The sequence below is a fragment of the Artemia franciscana genome, unplaced genomic scaffold (genome assembly GCF_032884065.1).
Source record: "Artemia franciscana unplaced genomic scaffold, ASM3288406v1 PGA_scaffold_56, whole genome shotgun sequence".
In the NCBI taxonomy this organism is placed as follows: Eukaryota; Metazoa; Arthropoda; class Branchiopoda; order Anostraca; family Artemiidae; genus Artemia; species Artemia franciscana.
Genome location: NW_027062696.1, coordinates 755,653 through 770,605, shown reverse-complemented (window position 1 = coordinate 770,605; position 14,953 = coordinate 755,653). Strand labels below are relative to the sequence as shown.

The window sequence follows — 14,953 nt, the reverse complement described above, 5'->3', positions numbered from 1 at the left end:
GGCTGTGAGTTATACTAGCAGCCCATCGTCAACAATAAATCTTCTATGGAAGGCGTGGTCGTATAAACTTTGGAGGTAGTTCATTCGATCGGAAATCATAATTTATTGTGACCTTTTTAAGAATCGAAAATGATGAAAAAGTAACGCCCCCCCCCCTTGTGCCTTTTCCCCCCAAATGCATCTTATAAAAATTTCGAAATAGCCATTTTGTTCAAATAGTGCTAAATTCAAATTGCTATAACTTAATCCTCCATAGCCCCCAGGAAAGGATTGTAACCTATGTAAGTTGCCCATTATTAAAATATAAGTTCTTTATGGAAGCAGTGGTCGTATTAACTTTGGAGGGGGTTCATTTGATCGTAAATTGAATCTTTTAGTTCTTTTTTAAGACTCAAAAGTAATCAATGGGTAACTAGCCCACGCTCCACTTTCCCAAACGACACTCGGTCAAAATTTTGAAATTGCCATTTTGTTCAAAATAGTTCAAAGACCAAATAAATATCCATCCGGGCTTAACCCCCTCCCCAGCCCCGGGTAAGTTGCTCTGAGCTACGGAACTTGCTTATTGTTACTTTGATACTTTATTTACTTTGATGCCTTGTTTACTTAGGTGCTTTCTTTACTTTGATACCTTGGTACTTTTATGCTAGTTTTGACACTTAGATGAAAATTTGATGTTGAATAAAATTCATTTTGAAATAGGGCATTTTCGAAAAACTTGAAACTTTTGCAATCATACACGAATAAAAGTTAATTTAAAATACTTTCAGAAAAAAAAGTTTTTCAAAGAAAAGTAAAGGCCATATTATACTTAGGATTAAATAAAGAACAAGTTTTTTCAACTGAAAGTAAGGACCGACATTAAAGCTTAAAACGAACAGAAATTACTCCGTATATGAAAGGGACTCTTCCCTCCTAAACGCTCCGCTCTTTACGCTAAAGTTTGATCCTTTCTCCCTACTCTACTTTTTAAAACAATAAAAAAAAACTTTAGCGTAAAGAGTGGGGCGTTTGGGAGGGAACATCCCCTTTCATACTCGGAGTAATTTCTGTTCGTTAAGTTCTAATGTCGCTCCTTGCTTTCAGTTGAAAAAACTTGTTTTTTTTATTTAATTTCTGAACGTTTTTGAATCAATACATGTTTTGATTTTGGCTCTCCGCGCATGAATAATTAAAACGAAATTTGTATATTAATTTTTTTTGTGGCTAGATGGCTGTCTCATAGTTTTGATATGACGATTTTAAGAAAAAAATGGGTGGGGTAGGAGGCCTTTTTTTCAGTTTTTCGGTTACTTAAAAAGGCAACTAGAACTTTTTTTTACGAACGTTTTTATTAGTAATAAATATACATAAATTACGAATTAACTTACGTAACGAGCTTCTATATTTACGCTGAAGCTTAAATTTTATCCCAATTCTTTAATAATGACCCATGAATCACAAAGGTCCTAGAATAAATAGTTGAAATTACAAAAAAAAACTTTAGCGTGAAGAGCGAGGTGTTTAGGAGTAGATGAACCTCCTCATATGCGTAATAATTTCTGTTCGTTTTAAGTTTTAATGCTGCTCCATACATCCATTTGAAAAACTTTTTCATATTTATTTTTTCTTTTTTTTTTTAAGAATGCTAGAGAATCTTGCGCCCCGCCTCCTTCATGGAATTTCTCATCTCAGGGAGATCATCTCCCTGAAAACGTCTGTACACTTCCCAATAACCATTTCTACGTGTAAACAGTGGTCAAAGTATGTGGCTTGCCGCCCCTCCCCCACTGACTGCGGGGGAGTAAGTCATCCCCAAAGAGATAGCTACTAGTTTTTTCGACTATGCTGAACGAAATGGCTATCTCAAAAGTTTGATCCGATGACTTCGGGGAAAGAATGAGCGTGGGAGAGGGCCTAGGCGCCCTCCAATTTTTATGGTCACTTAAAAAGGGCACTAGAACTTTTGGTTTCGATTAAAATGAGCCCTCTCGTGACATTCTAGGACTACTGGGTTGATAAGATCACCCCTGAAAAAAAATAAATAAAAAATAAACACGCACCCGTGATCGGTCTTCTCGCAAAAAATACAAAATTCGACATTTTCGTAGATAGGCGCTTCAAACTTCTACAGTAGAGTTTTCTGATACGCTGAATGTGATAGTGTTATTTTCGATTAGATACTATGACGTTTAAGGGGTGTTTCTCCCTATTTTCCAAAATATGGCAAATTTTCTCAGGCTCTTAACTTTTGATGGGTAAAACTAAATTTGATGAATAATATATTTAAAATTGGCATATAAATCCGATTCTTTTGGTGTATCTATTAGTATCAAAATCCAGTCTTTATGGCACTTGGTATTAACCAAGTGACATATAGCAATCGCCAATTCTGTCGGTCTGTCAGTCGGTCTGTCAGTCGGTCTGTCGGTCTGTCTGTAGGTCCCGGTTTTGCTACTTTAGGCACTTCCAGGTAAGCTAGGACTATGAAATTTGGCAAGCGTATCAGGGACCGGACTAGATTAAATTAGAAATTGTCGTTTTCCCGATTTGACCATCTGGGGGGGCGTGGGGGGCCGGTTAATTGGCAAAAAATAGAAAAAATGAAGTATTTTTAACTTATGAGCGGGTGATTGGATCTTAATGAAAGTTGATGTTTGGAATGATATTGTGTCTCAGAGCTCTTATTTTAAATCCCGACCGGATCTAATGACATTGGGGGGGGGGGAGTTGGAGGGGGAAAACCTAAAGTCCCGGCTTTGCTACTTAAGGCACTTCCGGGTAAGCTAGAACGATGAAATTTGGCAAGCTTATCAGGGACCAGACCAGATTAAATTAGAAATAGTCGTTTTCCCGATTTGACCATCTGGGGGGAGGGAGTGGGGGCCGGTTAATTCGGAAAAATAGAAAAAATGAAGTATTTTTAACTTATGAGCGGGTGATTGGATCTTAATGAAATTTGATGTTTGGAATGATATTGTGTCTCAGAGCTCTTATTTTAAATCCCGACCGGATCTGATGACATTGGGGGGAGTTGGAGGTGGGGGAAGTCTAAAATCTTGGAAAACACTTAGAGCGGAGGGATCGGGATGAAACTTGATGGAAAAAATAAGCGCAGGTCCCAGATACATGATTGACATAATTGGAACTGATTCGCTCTCTTTGGGGTAGTTGGGGGGGGGGGGTAATTCTTAAAAATTAGAAAAAAATGAGGTATTTTCAACTTACGAACGGGTGATCGGATCTCAATGAAATTTGATGTTTAGAAGGATATTGTGTCTTAGAGCTCGTATTTTAAATCCCGACCGGATCTGGTGACTTGGGCGGGGAGTTGGGAGGGGGAAACCTAAAACTTGGAAAACACTTAGAGTGGAGGAATCGGGATGAAACATGGTGGGAAAAATAAACACAAGTCCTAGATAGATGATTGACATAAACGGAACGGATCCGCTCTCTTTGGGGTAGTTGGGGGGGTATTTCTGAAAAATTAAAAAAATGAGTTATTTTCAACTTACGAACGGGTGATTGGATCTCAATGAAATTTAATATTTAGAAGGATATCGTGGCTCAGAGCTCTTATTTTAAACCCGACCGGATCTGGTGGCATTGGGGGTTGGGGGGTTGGGAGAGGGAAACCTAAAACTTGGAAAACACTTAGAGTGGAGGGATCAGGATGAAACTTGGTTGGAAAAAACACGAGTCCTAGATACATGATTGACATAACCAGAACGGATCCGCTCTCTTTGGGGTAGTTGGGGGGGGGGGGGGTTAACTCTGAAAAATTTGAAAAAATGAGGTATTTTTAACTTACGAACGGGTGATTGAATCTCCATGAAATTTGATATTTAGAAGGATATCGTGTCTCAAAGCTCTTATTTTAAATCCTGACCGGATCTGGTGACATTGGGGGAAGTTTGGGGTGGGGAAACCTAAAATGATGGAAACGCTTAGATTGGAGGGATTGGATGAAACATGGTTGGAAAAATAAGCAGAAGTCTTGAATACGTGATTTACATAATTGGAACGGATCCGATCAATTGCGGGGGGGGGGGTAATTCTGAAAAATAAGAAAAAATTACGTATTTTTAACTTACGAAGGAGTGATCGGATCTTCATGAAACATCATATTTAGAAGGACCTCGTAACTCAGATATCTTATTTTAAATCTCAACCGGATCAAGCGTAATTGGGGGGGGGGACAGATACGGGGACCGGAAATCTTAGAAAATACTTAAAGCGGTGAGATCAGGATGAAACTGGATGGGAAGATAGAAACCTGTCTAAGATACTTGACTGACATAACTGGACCGGACCTGCTCTCTTTGGTGGAATGGGGGGGGGGGGGTAATTTTGAAAATTGAGGTATTTGTAACTTACCAAAGGGTGACCAGATCTTAATAAAATTTGATATTTAGAAGGATCTTGTGCTTTAAAGTTCTAATTTCAAATTCCGACCAGATCCTGTGACATTCGGGGGAGTTGGAGGGGGAAACCGGAATTCTTGGAAGACATGAAAATTGGGGTATTTATATCTTACGAATAGATGATCGGATCGTGATGAAATTTGATTTTAGAAGGAATTCATGTCTCAGAGCTCTTGTTTCAAATCCCGACCAGATCTTTTGACATTGGGGGAGTTGGAGGGGGGAAATCTTGGAAAAACACTTGGAGTGGAGGAATCGGGATGAAGCTTGGTGGATAGAATAAACAAATGTCCTTGATACGTGATTGACAGAATCGTACTGGATTCGCTCTCTTTGGGGGAGTTGGAGGGAGGGGTTCAGTGATTTGGCGAGTTCGGTGCTTCTGGACGTGCTAGGGCGATGAAATTTGTAGGCGTGTCAGGGAGCTGCACAATTTGACTTGATAAAGTCGTTTTCCCAGACTCGACCATCTGGGGGCAAAAGGGAGAGGAAAAATTAGAAAAAATTAGGTATTTATAACTTATGAGTGGGTGATCGGATCTTAATGAATTTTGATATTTAGAAGGACTTTGTGACTCAGAGCTCTTATTTTAAATCTTGACCGGTATTAAGCCTCTTATTTTCCTTTTTAAGTCAATCTATTGATTCATAGAATTTTGTTAGAGCTCATACCATATGATCTCTTGGCTCTTAGCTCTTCTCGCCTCGTCACAAGTGTCATATGAGCTCTTAGCTCTTGTTTAGAGTTTTGGTTACTATTGAGCCGGGTCGCTCCTTACTAAAGTTCGTTACCACGAACTGTTTGATCAGCAGATACAAATACCTATTAAAATTCAAACTAGAAACGACAAGAAATTACTATTAAAAAATAAATGAAACCCAAAACGAACAGAAATTAAATAAACAATCATAGCAATAAAAAAACATGCGACAAGTACTAATATAAATGACTAAATTACAAGAAATTACTATTAAAGAATAATAATAATCAATAATTATAATAAATAAGCTCATCACTTCAAAATTTAATTTTACTCTAATTTTTATGTTAATTATTAATATTGTAATAAGTACAAAAGAAAATATGTGTAGTATAATTCGTTTTCAATAAAGCGCCAATGACGCAGTAGGTATTAGGCTTTTACAGTGAGAGAAGGAGGCAAAACCCAAACTCTTTTTTGTAGTGATTGTTTTCCTTTCGAGCTTGATTTGCATATTCAATTTAAGTTTCATTCGTTTTAATATTTATTTATTCATTTATATTAGTACATGTTGTATGTTTGTTTGCTATGATTATTTATTTTATTTTTAATCGTTCTGGGTTTTATTTATTCTTTGATAGTAATATCTTGTAATTTATTCATTTATATTAGTATTGGTTTTATGTTTTTTGCTATGATTGTTTACGAATTTCTGTTCGTTTTAGGTTTCATTTATTCTTTAATAGTAATTCTTGTCGTTTCTAGTGTAAATTTTAACAGGTATTTGTATCTGCTGATCCTAAGTTTAATATGGCCTTTACTTTTCTTGAAAAGCATCTTTTTTGGAAAGTTGCTTTTAACTAATTCAAGAAAATTGGAGAGGTGTCAAACTAAAAAGAAAAAAATTGCTATGTGTGTCCAGATTTTCGAAAGGGCATATGCTCTTAAAAATTATTGGAAATTTTTCGCCAGGATATAAATAGTAACCAAGACTATGGATTCTTATAGAAAAAAACGAAAAATTTAAAATTTTCTTTTGTTTTCCAATGAAAAAGACTAAGTCAATAAAAAACTAACAGAAGTTGATTTAAAAAACTTCATAAAATAAATTTTTCACAAAAAAGTAAAGAGCTACATTAAACCCAAAATGAGCAGAAATAAAGTCAAATAATTTTCTAAGCGTAAAACTACCACAAATCGTCATCAATAAATAAATAAAACCCCAAACAAATAGAAATTGCAATAGTATAACAGTTCAAAATAGGGATGAAACCTCTTAATCGACAGTGAACAGTTACAATTTTTTTTTTAACTGGATATTTGGAACACATATACAGTGTTCATCATCAGCAGTAAAAGTTTTACTGTTGATGATGAACACTGTATATGTGTTCGAAATATCCAGCTAAAAAAATTTATATCTGTTCACTGTCGATTAAAAGGTTTCATCCCTATTTTGAACTTTCATACTTTCGTCATGGAAAGGCAGTGTGGTCTTCGAAGTTATCTAAGAAATTACAATAAATAACCGAATCAAACTCAAAGTGACCAGAAACTAAGATGAGTAGGGCTGACGCCTCCCCATGTCTTCTGGAGACCAGAATATAATTTGCACTTTCCTGAAACCAAAATATATTTTATATTTTTTCACTTTTTTAACGTTAATAAATCCAAATTATTAAGACTTAAAGGGAAACATATCAGCGTATGTATATTTAATATCAATCCATATTCATTTGTTGTTTTTTCAGTAATCTTGGTTTTGATTGTGTTTTTTTTTTTTTTTCTTTTTTTTTGATATTATGAGAAATAGAAGCATTCAGCTCGAAGCAAGGATTGCTAAAAGAATCGAAAGAAGGGCGGTTAAAATCTGCATTTGTTGTGTTAACTCCGTCACTTCCAATCCCCACACTCAGGACATTTTCCCTGAATTCCAGATGCCCACTCGATCCCGACTTCCCCCGCTTAGCCTCCACAGCAGTCCCAAATTACTCTCCGATCCATGCTGTTACCGAGAGGTTTCGAAAAAGTTTAATTCCCTCTCTTTTGGAGCACCTTAATAGCTCTTAAGATAGGTCATGAACCAAAAACAACTCCTTCGTCTCTTTCTGATTGGTGCCGCATTATCACTATAACTATTTTTTTTCTCTTCCCATTTTTGTTCTTTCCCATTACCGATGTTTTTTGCGTGTTTCAAGTTTTGAGCTCTGTCTTTTAATCTGGTCCTTTATACAGTCCTTTTTTTAGTTATCAATATTGCTGATTGCTTCTCTTATTTTTAATGATTTTCACTTGTATTATGCTTTTGATTCCAAATGTTCTGATTTTTACATTATTAAACTTGGAACGTGAATTCGGCTTTTTTTTTCTTTGGTAGTATTCTATCAATTAAGCATTTATCTCTTACCTCATCTCGTTGTAGAACAACTGCCTAAGGTCTATCTTGAATATGCATCGAAAAAGAGAATGGGGAATGATGAATTTATTGTATGATACATCATAACTGCATTTTTGATTCGAGTTTTCTCTGGAACTTGCTCTTTTGTTAATAACTATAATTATTTTAGGTATTTTGTTGTGCTATGCATTGGGAACCTTTATTGGCTGGCGACCTCTTTCCGCAGTTTCTTCTTTGCTTGGCTTTGTGTTCTTCATTTTCGCACATTTTTTACCTCAGTCTCCCCACTGGCTTATTACAAAAGGTAAGCTACGTAGTTTTATATGGAAACATGTATTCATTACAGCAATTATATACGGCAATCGTAAAACAGACGTGAAAAATACCATTGCTATGCATCAGTCTCAAACGCAGAAAAGGAGGATCGAACAAGCCGAATCACAAATAAATATGGCCGATGATGGCAGATGGCAGCACATTTGAACTTTTACTGAAATGTTTCTTTTTTGGTGTTTTTTTTTTATTATTATTATTATTATTATTATTCCTAATATAAGAGAATATTTCGGTGATGGGGTCAAAGAACTTTCTGACATGTTAAGCATTTCTAGATTTTTGCCTAAGCTTCAATATTACACTCGTGCCTACCTTTTTGTCAGCTTGAACGGAGTTTATCTCTCGAAAGAAGAAACAAAAGCTTTTTGGAACAACTTAAGATATTCTTCTCCAACATAGACTTGAAAACTCTAACTTGAGAAAATGCAGAGTAGAAGAGAAATCTATGCAACTTTTCAAAATGTAATGTCAGATTCATTAATCCGATCTGAGTATAAATACCGAAATGGTGAGACTTACCACTGTCTTGATGTGAACTGAAATGGTTTACGTCGAAGAAAAGACTAGAAATGCCTCTACCACAAACAATGGATTATAAAGTCAATCTTAAAATGAATAGGAATTAACCCTAATTAGAGTCAGGCTGACTTTCCGTACTAATCAATTAGCAAAGGCAGATAAAATAAAGAGTAAACCCAGAATATAAAAAGGCCAATGATAACTCAAAATCAGTGAAAAAAACATACCGGCCGGAAAAAAAAAAGAAGCCAGATAAAGAAGAGACTATCCACCCTCGAAAAATGACTGAATCCAAAGAATATAGAAAATGCACTTCTGACCATTATATTGAGTATAAATCGTATTCACGGCATTATACCCAACCAATCTACTACTCCTTTTTAATTCAATGAACATGCTTGATTTATTTTTTCTCCCTTGAAAGGAGATACCTCTGTTTTTTTCTCTTTTTTCTATTTCTTGTTGAATCTACACCACCAGTTCATTTGGAAAACCATTACAGAGTAAATAATCTTTTGAAAATTCTAATCTAGGGCCTATATGATCCTCAGAACAAATTCTTAAAACATCGTCAACCAAGGAAATTATAACACCTCTTTTTACAAAAAGAAGAGTGACTCGAAGAAACTTTCGTATGGCAATCGTTGTGTCTGGGTTTCCTATAGATCTAAAATTCAGGATAGCAATTGTTAAAAATGAGGAAACAATGAGCAATTTTTGAGTCTTCAATCTCATTTTTGACTATAAATTTTTATGGAAAATATTCACTTGCATGAAAAAAAGTCAAATAAGTCTGTCCGTTGGTTGAGGGAACCAAACTGGATGAAGTACCACCACGTAAACAGCCCCAAAAACAATGTTCGTCGAAAAGCTCGGAAAAATTTCGAGTAAATCTATGTGAAAATTTGCCTAGAGTGGATATAAAATGGTTCCCACTAGTAAACCCATTTTTAAAAGAAAAACTGATTTTTTACTTGAAATTTTCTACTAAGATGAATAAAATTTTCTTCCGATTTTTACGGCACTTATATTAACCAAGTGACATATAGCGATCGCAAGTTCTGTCGGTCTGTCGGTCCCGGTTTTGCTAGTTTAGGCACTTCCAGATAAGCTAGGACGATGAAATTTGGCAGGCATATCAGGGACCTGCACACATTAACTTGATAAAGTTGTTTTCCCCGATTCGACCATTTGGGGGGTGGGGGTTGGGGGACGGTCAATTTGAAAAAATTAGAAAAAATCAGGTATTTTTAACTTACGAATGGGCGATCGGATCTTAATGAATTTTGATATTTAGAAGGACCTTGTGTCTCAGAGCTCTTATTTTAAATCCCGACCGGCATTAAACCTCTGATTTTCCTTTTAAATCAATCTATTGATTCTTAGAATTTTGCTAGAGCTCCTGCCATATGAGCTCTTAGCTCTTGGCTCTTCCGACCTCGTCAATAGTGCCATATGAGCTCTTAGCTCTTGTTTTTGTAGAGCCTTCAAACACATATTGAACCCCAACTTAACCAACTTATTGAAACTTATTGAAAACTATGAATTATTCTTTTATTTTCTGCCATCCATTTAAGGTTTTTTCTGTTTATACCACCCTTTTGGTGCATTACTTGTTTTTTTAAGTAAATCTTTAGTTTTTCAAAATTATAAAAACTTAGGGAAATACCACGAGCCGCAAAGCAGTAATTTTTATTCGTTTTAAGTTTCGGATTCGCTCTTTACTCTCACAGAAAAAATTCGTTTTTTTCAATTAATTAAACAATAGATAGGAGCTTTTATTTCCCGATAAGGAAAAATGGTAAGTTGTCTGACGGCACGGCGCATTCATCATTCATTCCAGCCTCTTTTTTTGTACTATTGTACCTATCGCCTTCAGTAGAAATTAATTTTTAAAGGTTTAGGGACTGGAGTCTTGTGACTTTATTCTTAAATTGTGCAAAAATTGTTTATTTTCTTTCTGTTTAATTGCTGATGTGTGAAAACAAAATATAATACTTTTGAAGGGCTTCTATGAGTAAACATAAGAAATACTAATTCTAGACTAGTTGTTTTTGTCATCATAGTACATTTGCTAGGCTAACTGGTTCGTGTATCCAGGTTTTTAAAACCATTGATCAGTTTTTTAATGATGAAAATAATTTGATGACCACGAGTTTATGCAGAAACATGAAAGTGGGATGGGATGCTTGTAGCCCCTGGGTCGAGTTTGGCCGATACTGCTGTTTTTTTATTTTTTTTTCTCAAATGACTATTGCAATCTTATAGGTCGACGTGACGAAGCCTATGAAGTTCTTACATCGCTGAGGCGGCAACGTTTCAATGTTCACGAAGAAATAATGAGTATAGAAATTAGTACCACAGTTGATAGAACCAGCTGCAACTATGGATCTCTCATCGAACCGCGAAACGTCAAATCCCTGGGTATATGTATCTTACTAATGTTATTCCAGCAGCTCTGCGGTATTAATGCTGTAATATTTTATAGCGCTAGTATTTTTAAGGATGCTGGCTCCACCTTGGATGAAAACGTCAGCTCCATCATTATCGGTGTCGTTAACTTAGTTTCATCAACATTAGCGGCAGTATTTATTGATAGAGTTGGTCGACGGCCTCTTTTAATAACATCGTGTCTAATAATGTCTCTGTCTTTATTGTCGTTAGGTGGTTACTTTTATTTAAAAGAAAATGATCCTGTAAATATGGCTCGTGTAGGCTGGATCCCCCTTCTCTTGCTTATGATTATTGTTGGAAGCTTTGCTTTAGGATTAGGCCCAGTTCCTTGGTTGTTGATGAGTGAAATTTTTTCATCAGATGTTAGGGCATCTGCTTCGGCCGTGGCCGTAGCAGTCAACTGGAGCTGTGTTTTTGCTGTAACCAAAGTTTTTCCTACCCTCGTTGCTAAGTTTGGTAGTTATTTAATGTTTTGGTCATTTGCTGTAGTATGCAGTTTTGGATGTTTTATTATTGTGCTAATTGTACCTGAAACGAAAGGAAAAACTTTAGAAGAAATTCAGAATGAACTGAATACAGATCTCTCTGGCACAGATAGTCGTGATGTTACTGCAAGTCAGACCGTTAATGAAAGTTCCTCAAATGGACATATCAACCAAGTGATCGTTTCTGAATGTGATAACTTAAGCCTTGAATCAGATTAATGTGTTTTGCACCGATTACCTTTTATTCACGTTTTTATTTAAGTTATTTACGACAATATAGCGTTTGACTCTTCTGAATCTCATTTTTAAAGGAAGTTAAGAAAAATAGTTTGAATTCAAAAGTATAGACTAGACTTAAAAGTTAGAACGGGCAGAAATTAGCCTGTGTAAGAAATCTAAAACAAGTAGAAATCGCTATGTATGAAAAAAATGAAACCTAAAACAAACAGAAATTATTGTGAACAATAAAGCCAAACTCTAAGCGAGTATAGGCTACCTCTATAAAGTTTGGGGATGCCACTCCTCAAGCCCTCCAAAACTAATTTAAAACAATATTTTAAATTGCAAGTTTTGTCTGTCCAGCTGAATCTTTCATACACTTGAAGGGTAGAGACTAAAACTGAAGAAAATGGTAAGGAAAATAAGTGTACTTTCAAAATACACAAAATAGAGTAATTGTCTAAGATTTTTTACTTCGATAAATTGTTTTCGCATTTAAGTATGGTCTTGCCACCCCTCAGCCCTATCCCTTCAAAAGTGTAGAATGTCTAAACAAATAGATTACATTGCAAGTTTAATTTTTAAGATATACATTGTTGATACGTTTTTTTTTTTTGGGGGGGGGGTGTCCGAACCCCCCTCCCCTCTCATTCTGCTTTTTTTGCAGATAGGACCTTCAAACCTTTATTACAGGGGTTCTCTGAATGCAGAATCTGATGGTGCAACTTCTATTAAGAATGCTTTACGTTTGGAAGGTGTTTCCTCCTTTTTTCGAAAATAACACAAATTATCTCAAGGTTGTAGCTTTTGATGTTTTGCAGTATTTGCAGTTGGAGTAATAGTGGTATTTGTGGTAAAACAGTTATATAATTTTCATTTTACTCAAAATCAAACATTACTTTAGAAATAAAGAATTCTTATGTTTTGGTTTGGGAGTCCTACAATCCAATATTTAACCTAAATGCGTAATAAAAAACCTCATAAGATTAAATATAAACTCAGTTTCAAATAAATAATTTCTGAGACCTCAAATAGAGGTCAAAGGTCGCCCTCAATAGAGATACTAGAGAAACTTATCTAACCTCCATTTATATTGAACTTATTAATTCTGACCGTTTTTATATCTGTCCACAAAATCATATTTCGCAACCTAACAAGATCTCTGGTCATACCATGCCTAGTAGGTAGTTAGCCTTTACAAAAGCTTCACATAAAATAAAATTCGAAATGTCCTTCAATATCGTATTTTATTATTCAGTTATCCTATCATCATTGCTTGGAGGGGTTCTTCATCTTTTAGTTTTAATGTTCGTTTTAAGGTTTCTTTTTTTCTTTATATTATTGTCCAATGGACTTTTAGTTGCATTTTTTTATTTCTTTATTCTGCACTGAATTTGGTCGAGCGGGGGTATTTTTTTCGGTTTTTTTTTCAATTTCAAATCAAACTCAAGCATTATTTCATAAATGCGTTCTAAGACCACACTGGCTATACAGGACGTATGAAACCAAGAAAGGAAAGGATATAAAAAAATCAAATAGGTGAGAAAACGAAGAAAACGAGGTATCTTTTCTCCTCTTGCAAAATTCACTTCGAAAGGCTAGGGTTTTTTTTTTTTTTTTTTTTTTTTTTTTTTTTTTTTTTTTTTTTTTTTTTTACACTGAGGACGGGTTGGTGGAGGTCCTTGTCGAAATATTTGCTTGATTTTCGTCTTCATATTTTGCTATTGACTGACAAAATCCTCGTTATCTCACCTATTTGATTTTGTTTTATCCTTTCTATTCTCGTTTTCATTCATCACTATTTCAAAATCGAACAAAAATTAAATCAAACACATTTTGTAAAATAGGTAGCCTACTTTTGTGTTTTCATGTTGGAATTCTTTGCTGCAATATTCGCTTCGGATTTTTCATCGACAGTAAATCCTTAAATACCAAACTGGTGGGAATCAAATACCATGGGTGCATGTTGTTTTTGTTGTGTTTTGATGTAGGACAGTCACTCTGCGATATTAACGATTGATAATTATTATTATTAATTATCTAGCTCTCCTTATAATCCGTGAACAATCTATTGCTAGCCTCAGATATGTTATTAGCCAGCTTATAAATCATTAAATACCAACTTTAGTTTATTCACCAATACAATTTAAAAATTAAAATAATCACATTCCCCCCGGAAGGCTTCATGACCAGGGATACAAGGGGGATGAAAAAATTATACAATATTAGCTTCAACGAAAAAAAATTATTGCCAAACGGTAAATAAGAATAGAAATAGTCCATATCTGAAGCCGGGGAGTCAAAGCCCAGAAAAGACAACCACCATAATGAAATTAACACTCAGTGGACATCAACTCCACAGAGGAAGAAAAAAAAACTATTTTGCTCGATTCTTACCTAAATGATCCTTAAGAATCGTTTTAAGTCCCGAACAAGTGACATCTCTGTAATAAAGAAGGTAGGGAATTTAAACATTTTGACTAGCAATGTGTAACGGGAAATATGTACCGTTTCGATTTAAAAGAGTCAGAGCGATTCTTAATGATTAATTATTATTTAATTGTTTAGGACTATTTATTAACCAATCTGTAAATAGTTTTGAGCCAAAGAGGCTGAACATGTCTTAGTGAAGTTGGTGTTCAGTGGGGGGGGGGGGGGGGGGGAGAAATTTTGGAGAGTCGCATGCTCAAAGGTCCCACATTGGACCTTCCAGACATCGAGATTGAAAATCCTTACATGACTCTAATTTCAACCACCAGGTGATTTTAATACCGAACTTTATTTTTTAACTATGTACTTACCTTGTTTTGATGTAGGATTTTTGGCGCGCAATATTTGCCTCAGATTTGTAATCAGCAGCTGCTGCAATAAAGATTTAAAACGCATCAAAAATTTGTTCATATTCATTTTTGTCATGTTTTTACGAGTCGGACAAACATTTTCTTTGGAGGGGGAGGGGCTTAACCCCCCCCCCCCCTTGGATACGGCCTTAGCTTCAATAATACTTGCTAAGTGTTGGTTCGTGGAGGTACGTTTTGTGTTTCCCAATTGTTAATGTCTATACGAGGCATAACCTATTTAATTGAGAACCATCTAGAAAAACTAGAAAAAGATGGATATAAGTAACAAACAAACATTTACACTTGCAAAACGCCGACGATACTAATAAATTGTAACCTAAAGAAAAATTGGAAAGAAATGATGGAAAGAAAAGCCAACAAATCAAATAAAAATGTTTTTAAATCCTATGCTTTGCCTTAGCTGTTAAATTTTCTATACGCCTTAGAGAAACTGGGAGTTGGAGCAATAGGTCGAATGCTTTGTACCTTCTTCTGTCTATCAGCTAGGAAAAACTTTGTTTCTACAGTTTATTAAATAATAAAAAAAACAAGTTTTTTAGTAAGGAGCAACATTAAAACTTAAAACGAACAGAAATTA

The 14,953-nt window shown here is 35.2% G+C and overlaps 1 protein-coding gene across 4 annotated transcripts in view; it reads left to right on the top strand.

Annotated features, from left to right (window-relative positions):
• The window catches only part of LOC136042022 (facilitated trehalose transporter Tret1-like), a 67,296-nt gene extending 55,703 nt beyond the window's left edge, over nt 1–11,593 (top strand). For all 4 annotated transcript variants that reach the window (XM_065726872.1, XM_065726869.1, XM_065726871.1 and 1 more), the window contains 2 exons: nt 7,672–7,806; nt 10,626–11,593. In XM_065726872.1, coding sequence (XP_065582944.1) covers nt 7,672–7,806; nt 10,626–11,515 — 1,025 coding nt within the window. In that variant the 3' untranslated portion in view covers nt 11,516–11,593. The remainder of the gene's footprint in view (nt 1–7,671; nt 7,807–10,625) is intronic.
• Nucleotides 11,594–14,953: the final 3,360 nt, after the last annotated feature.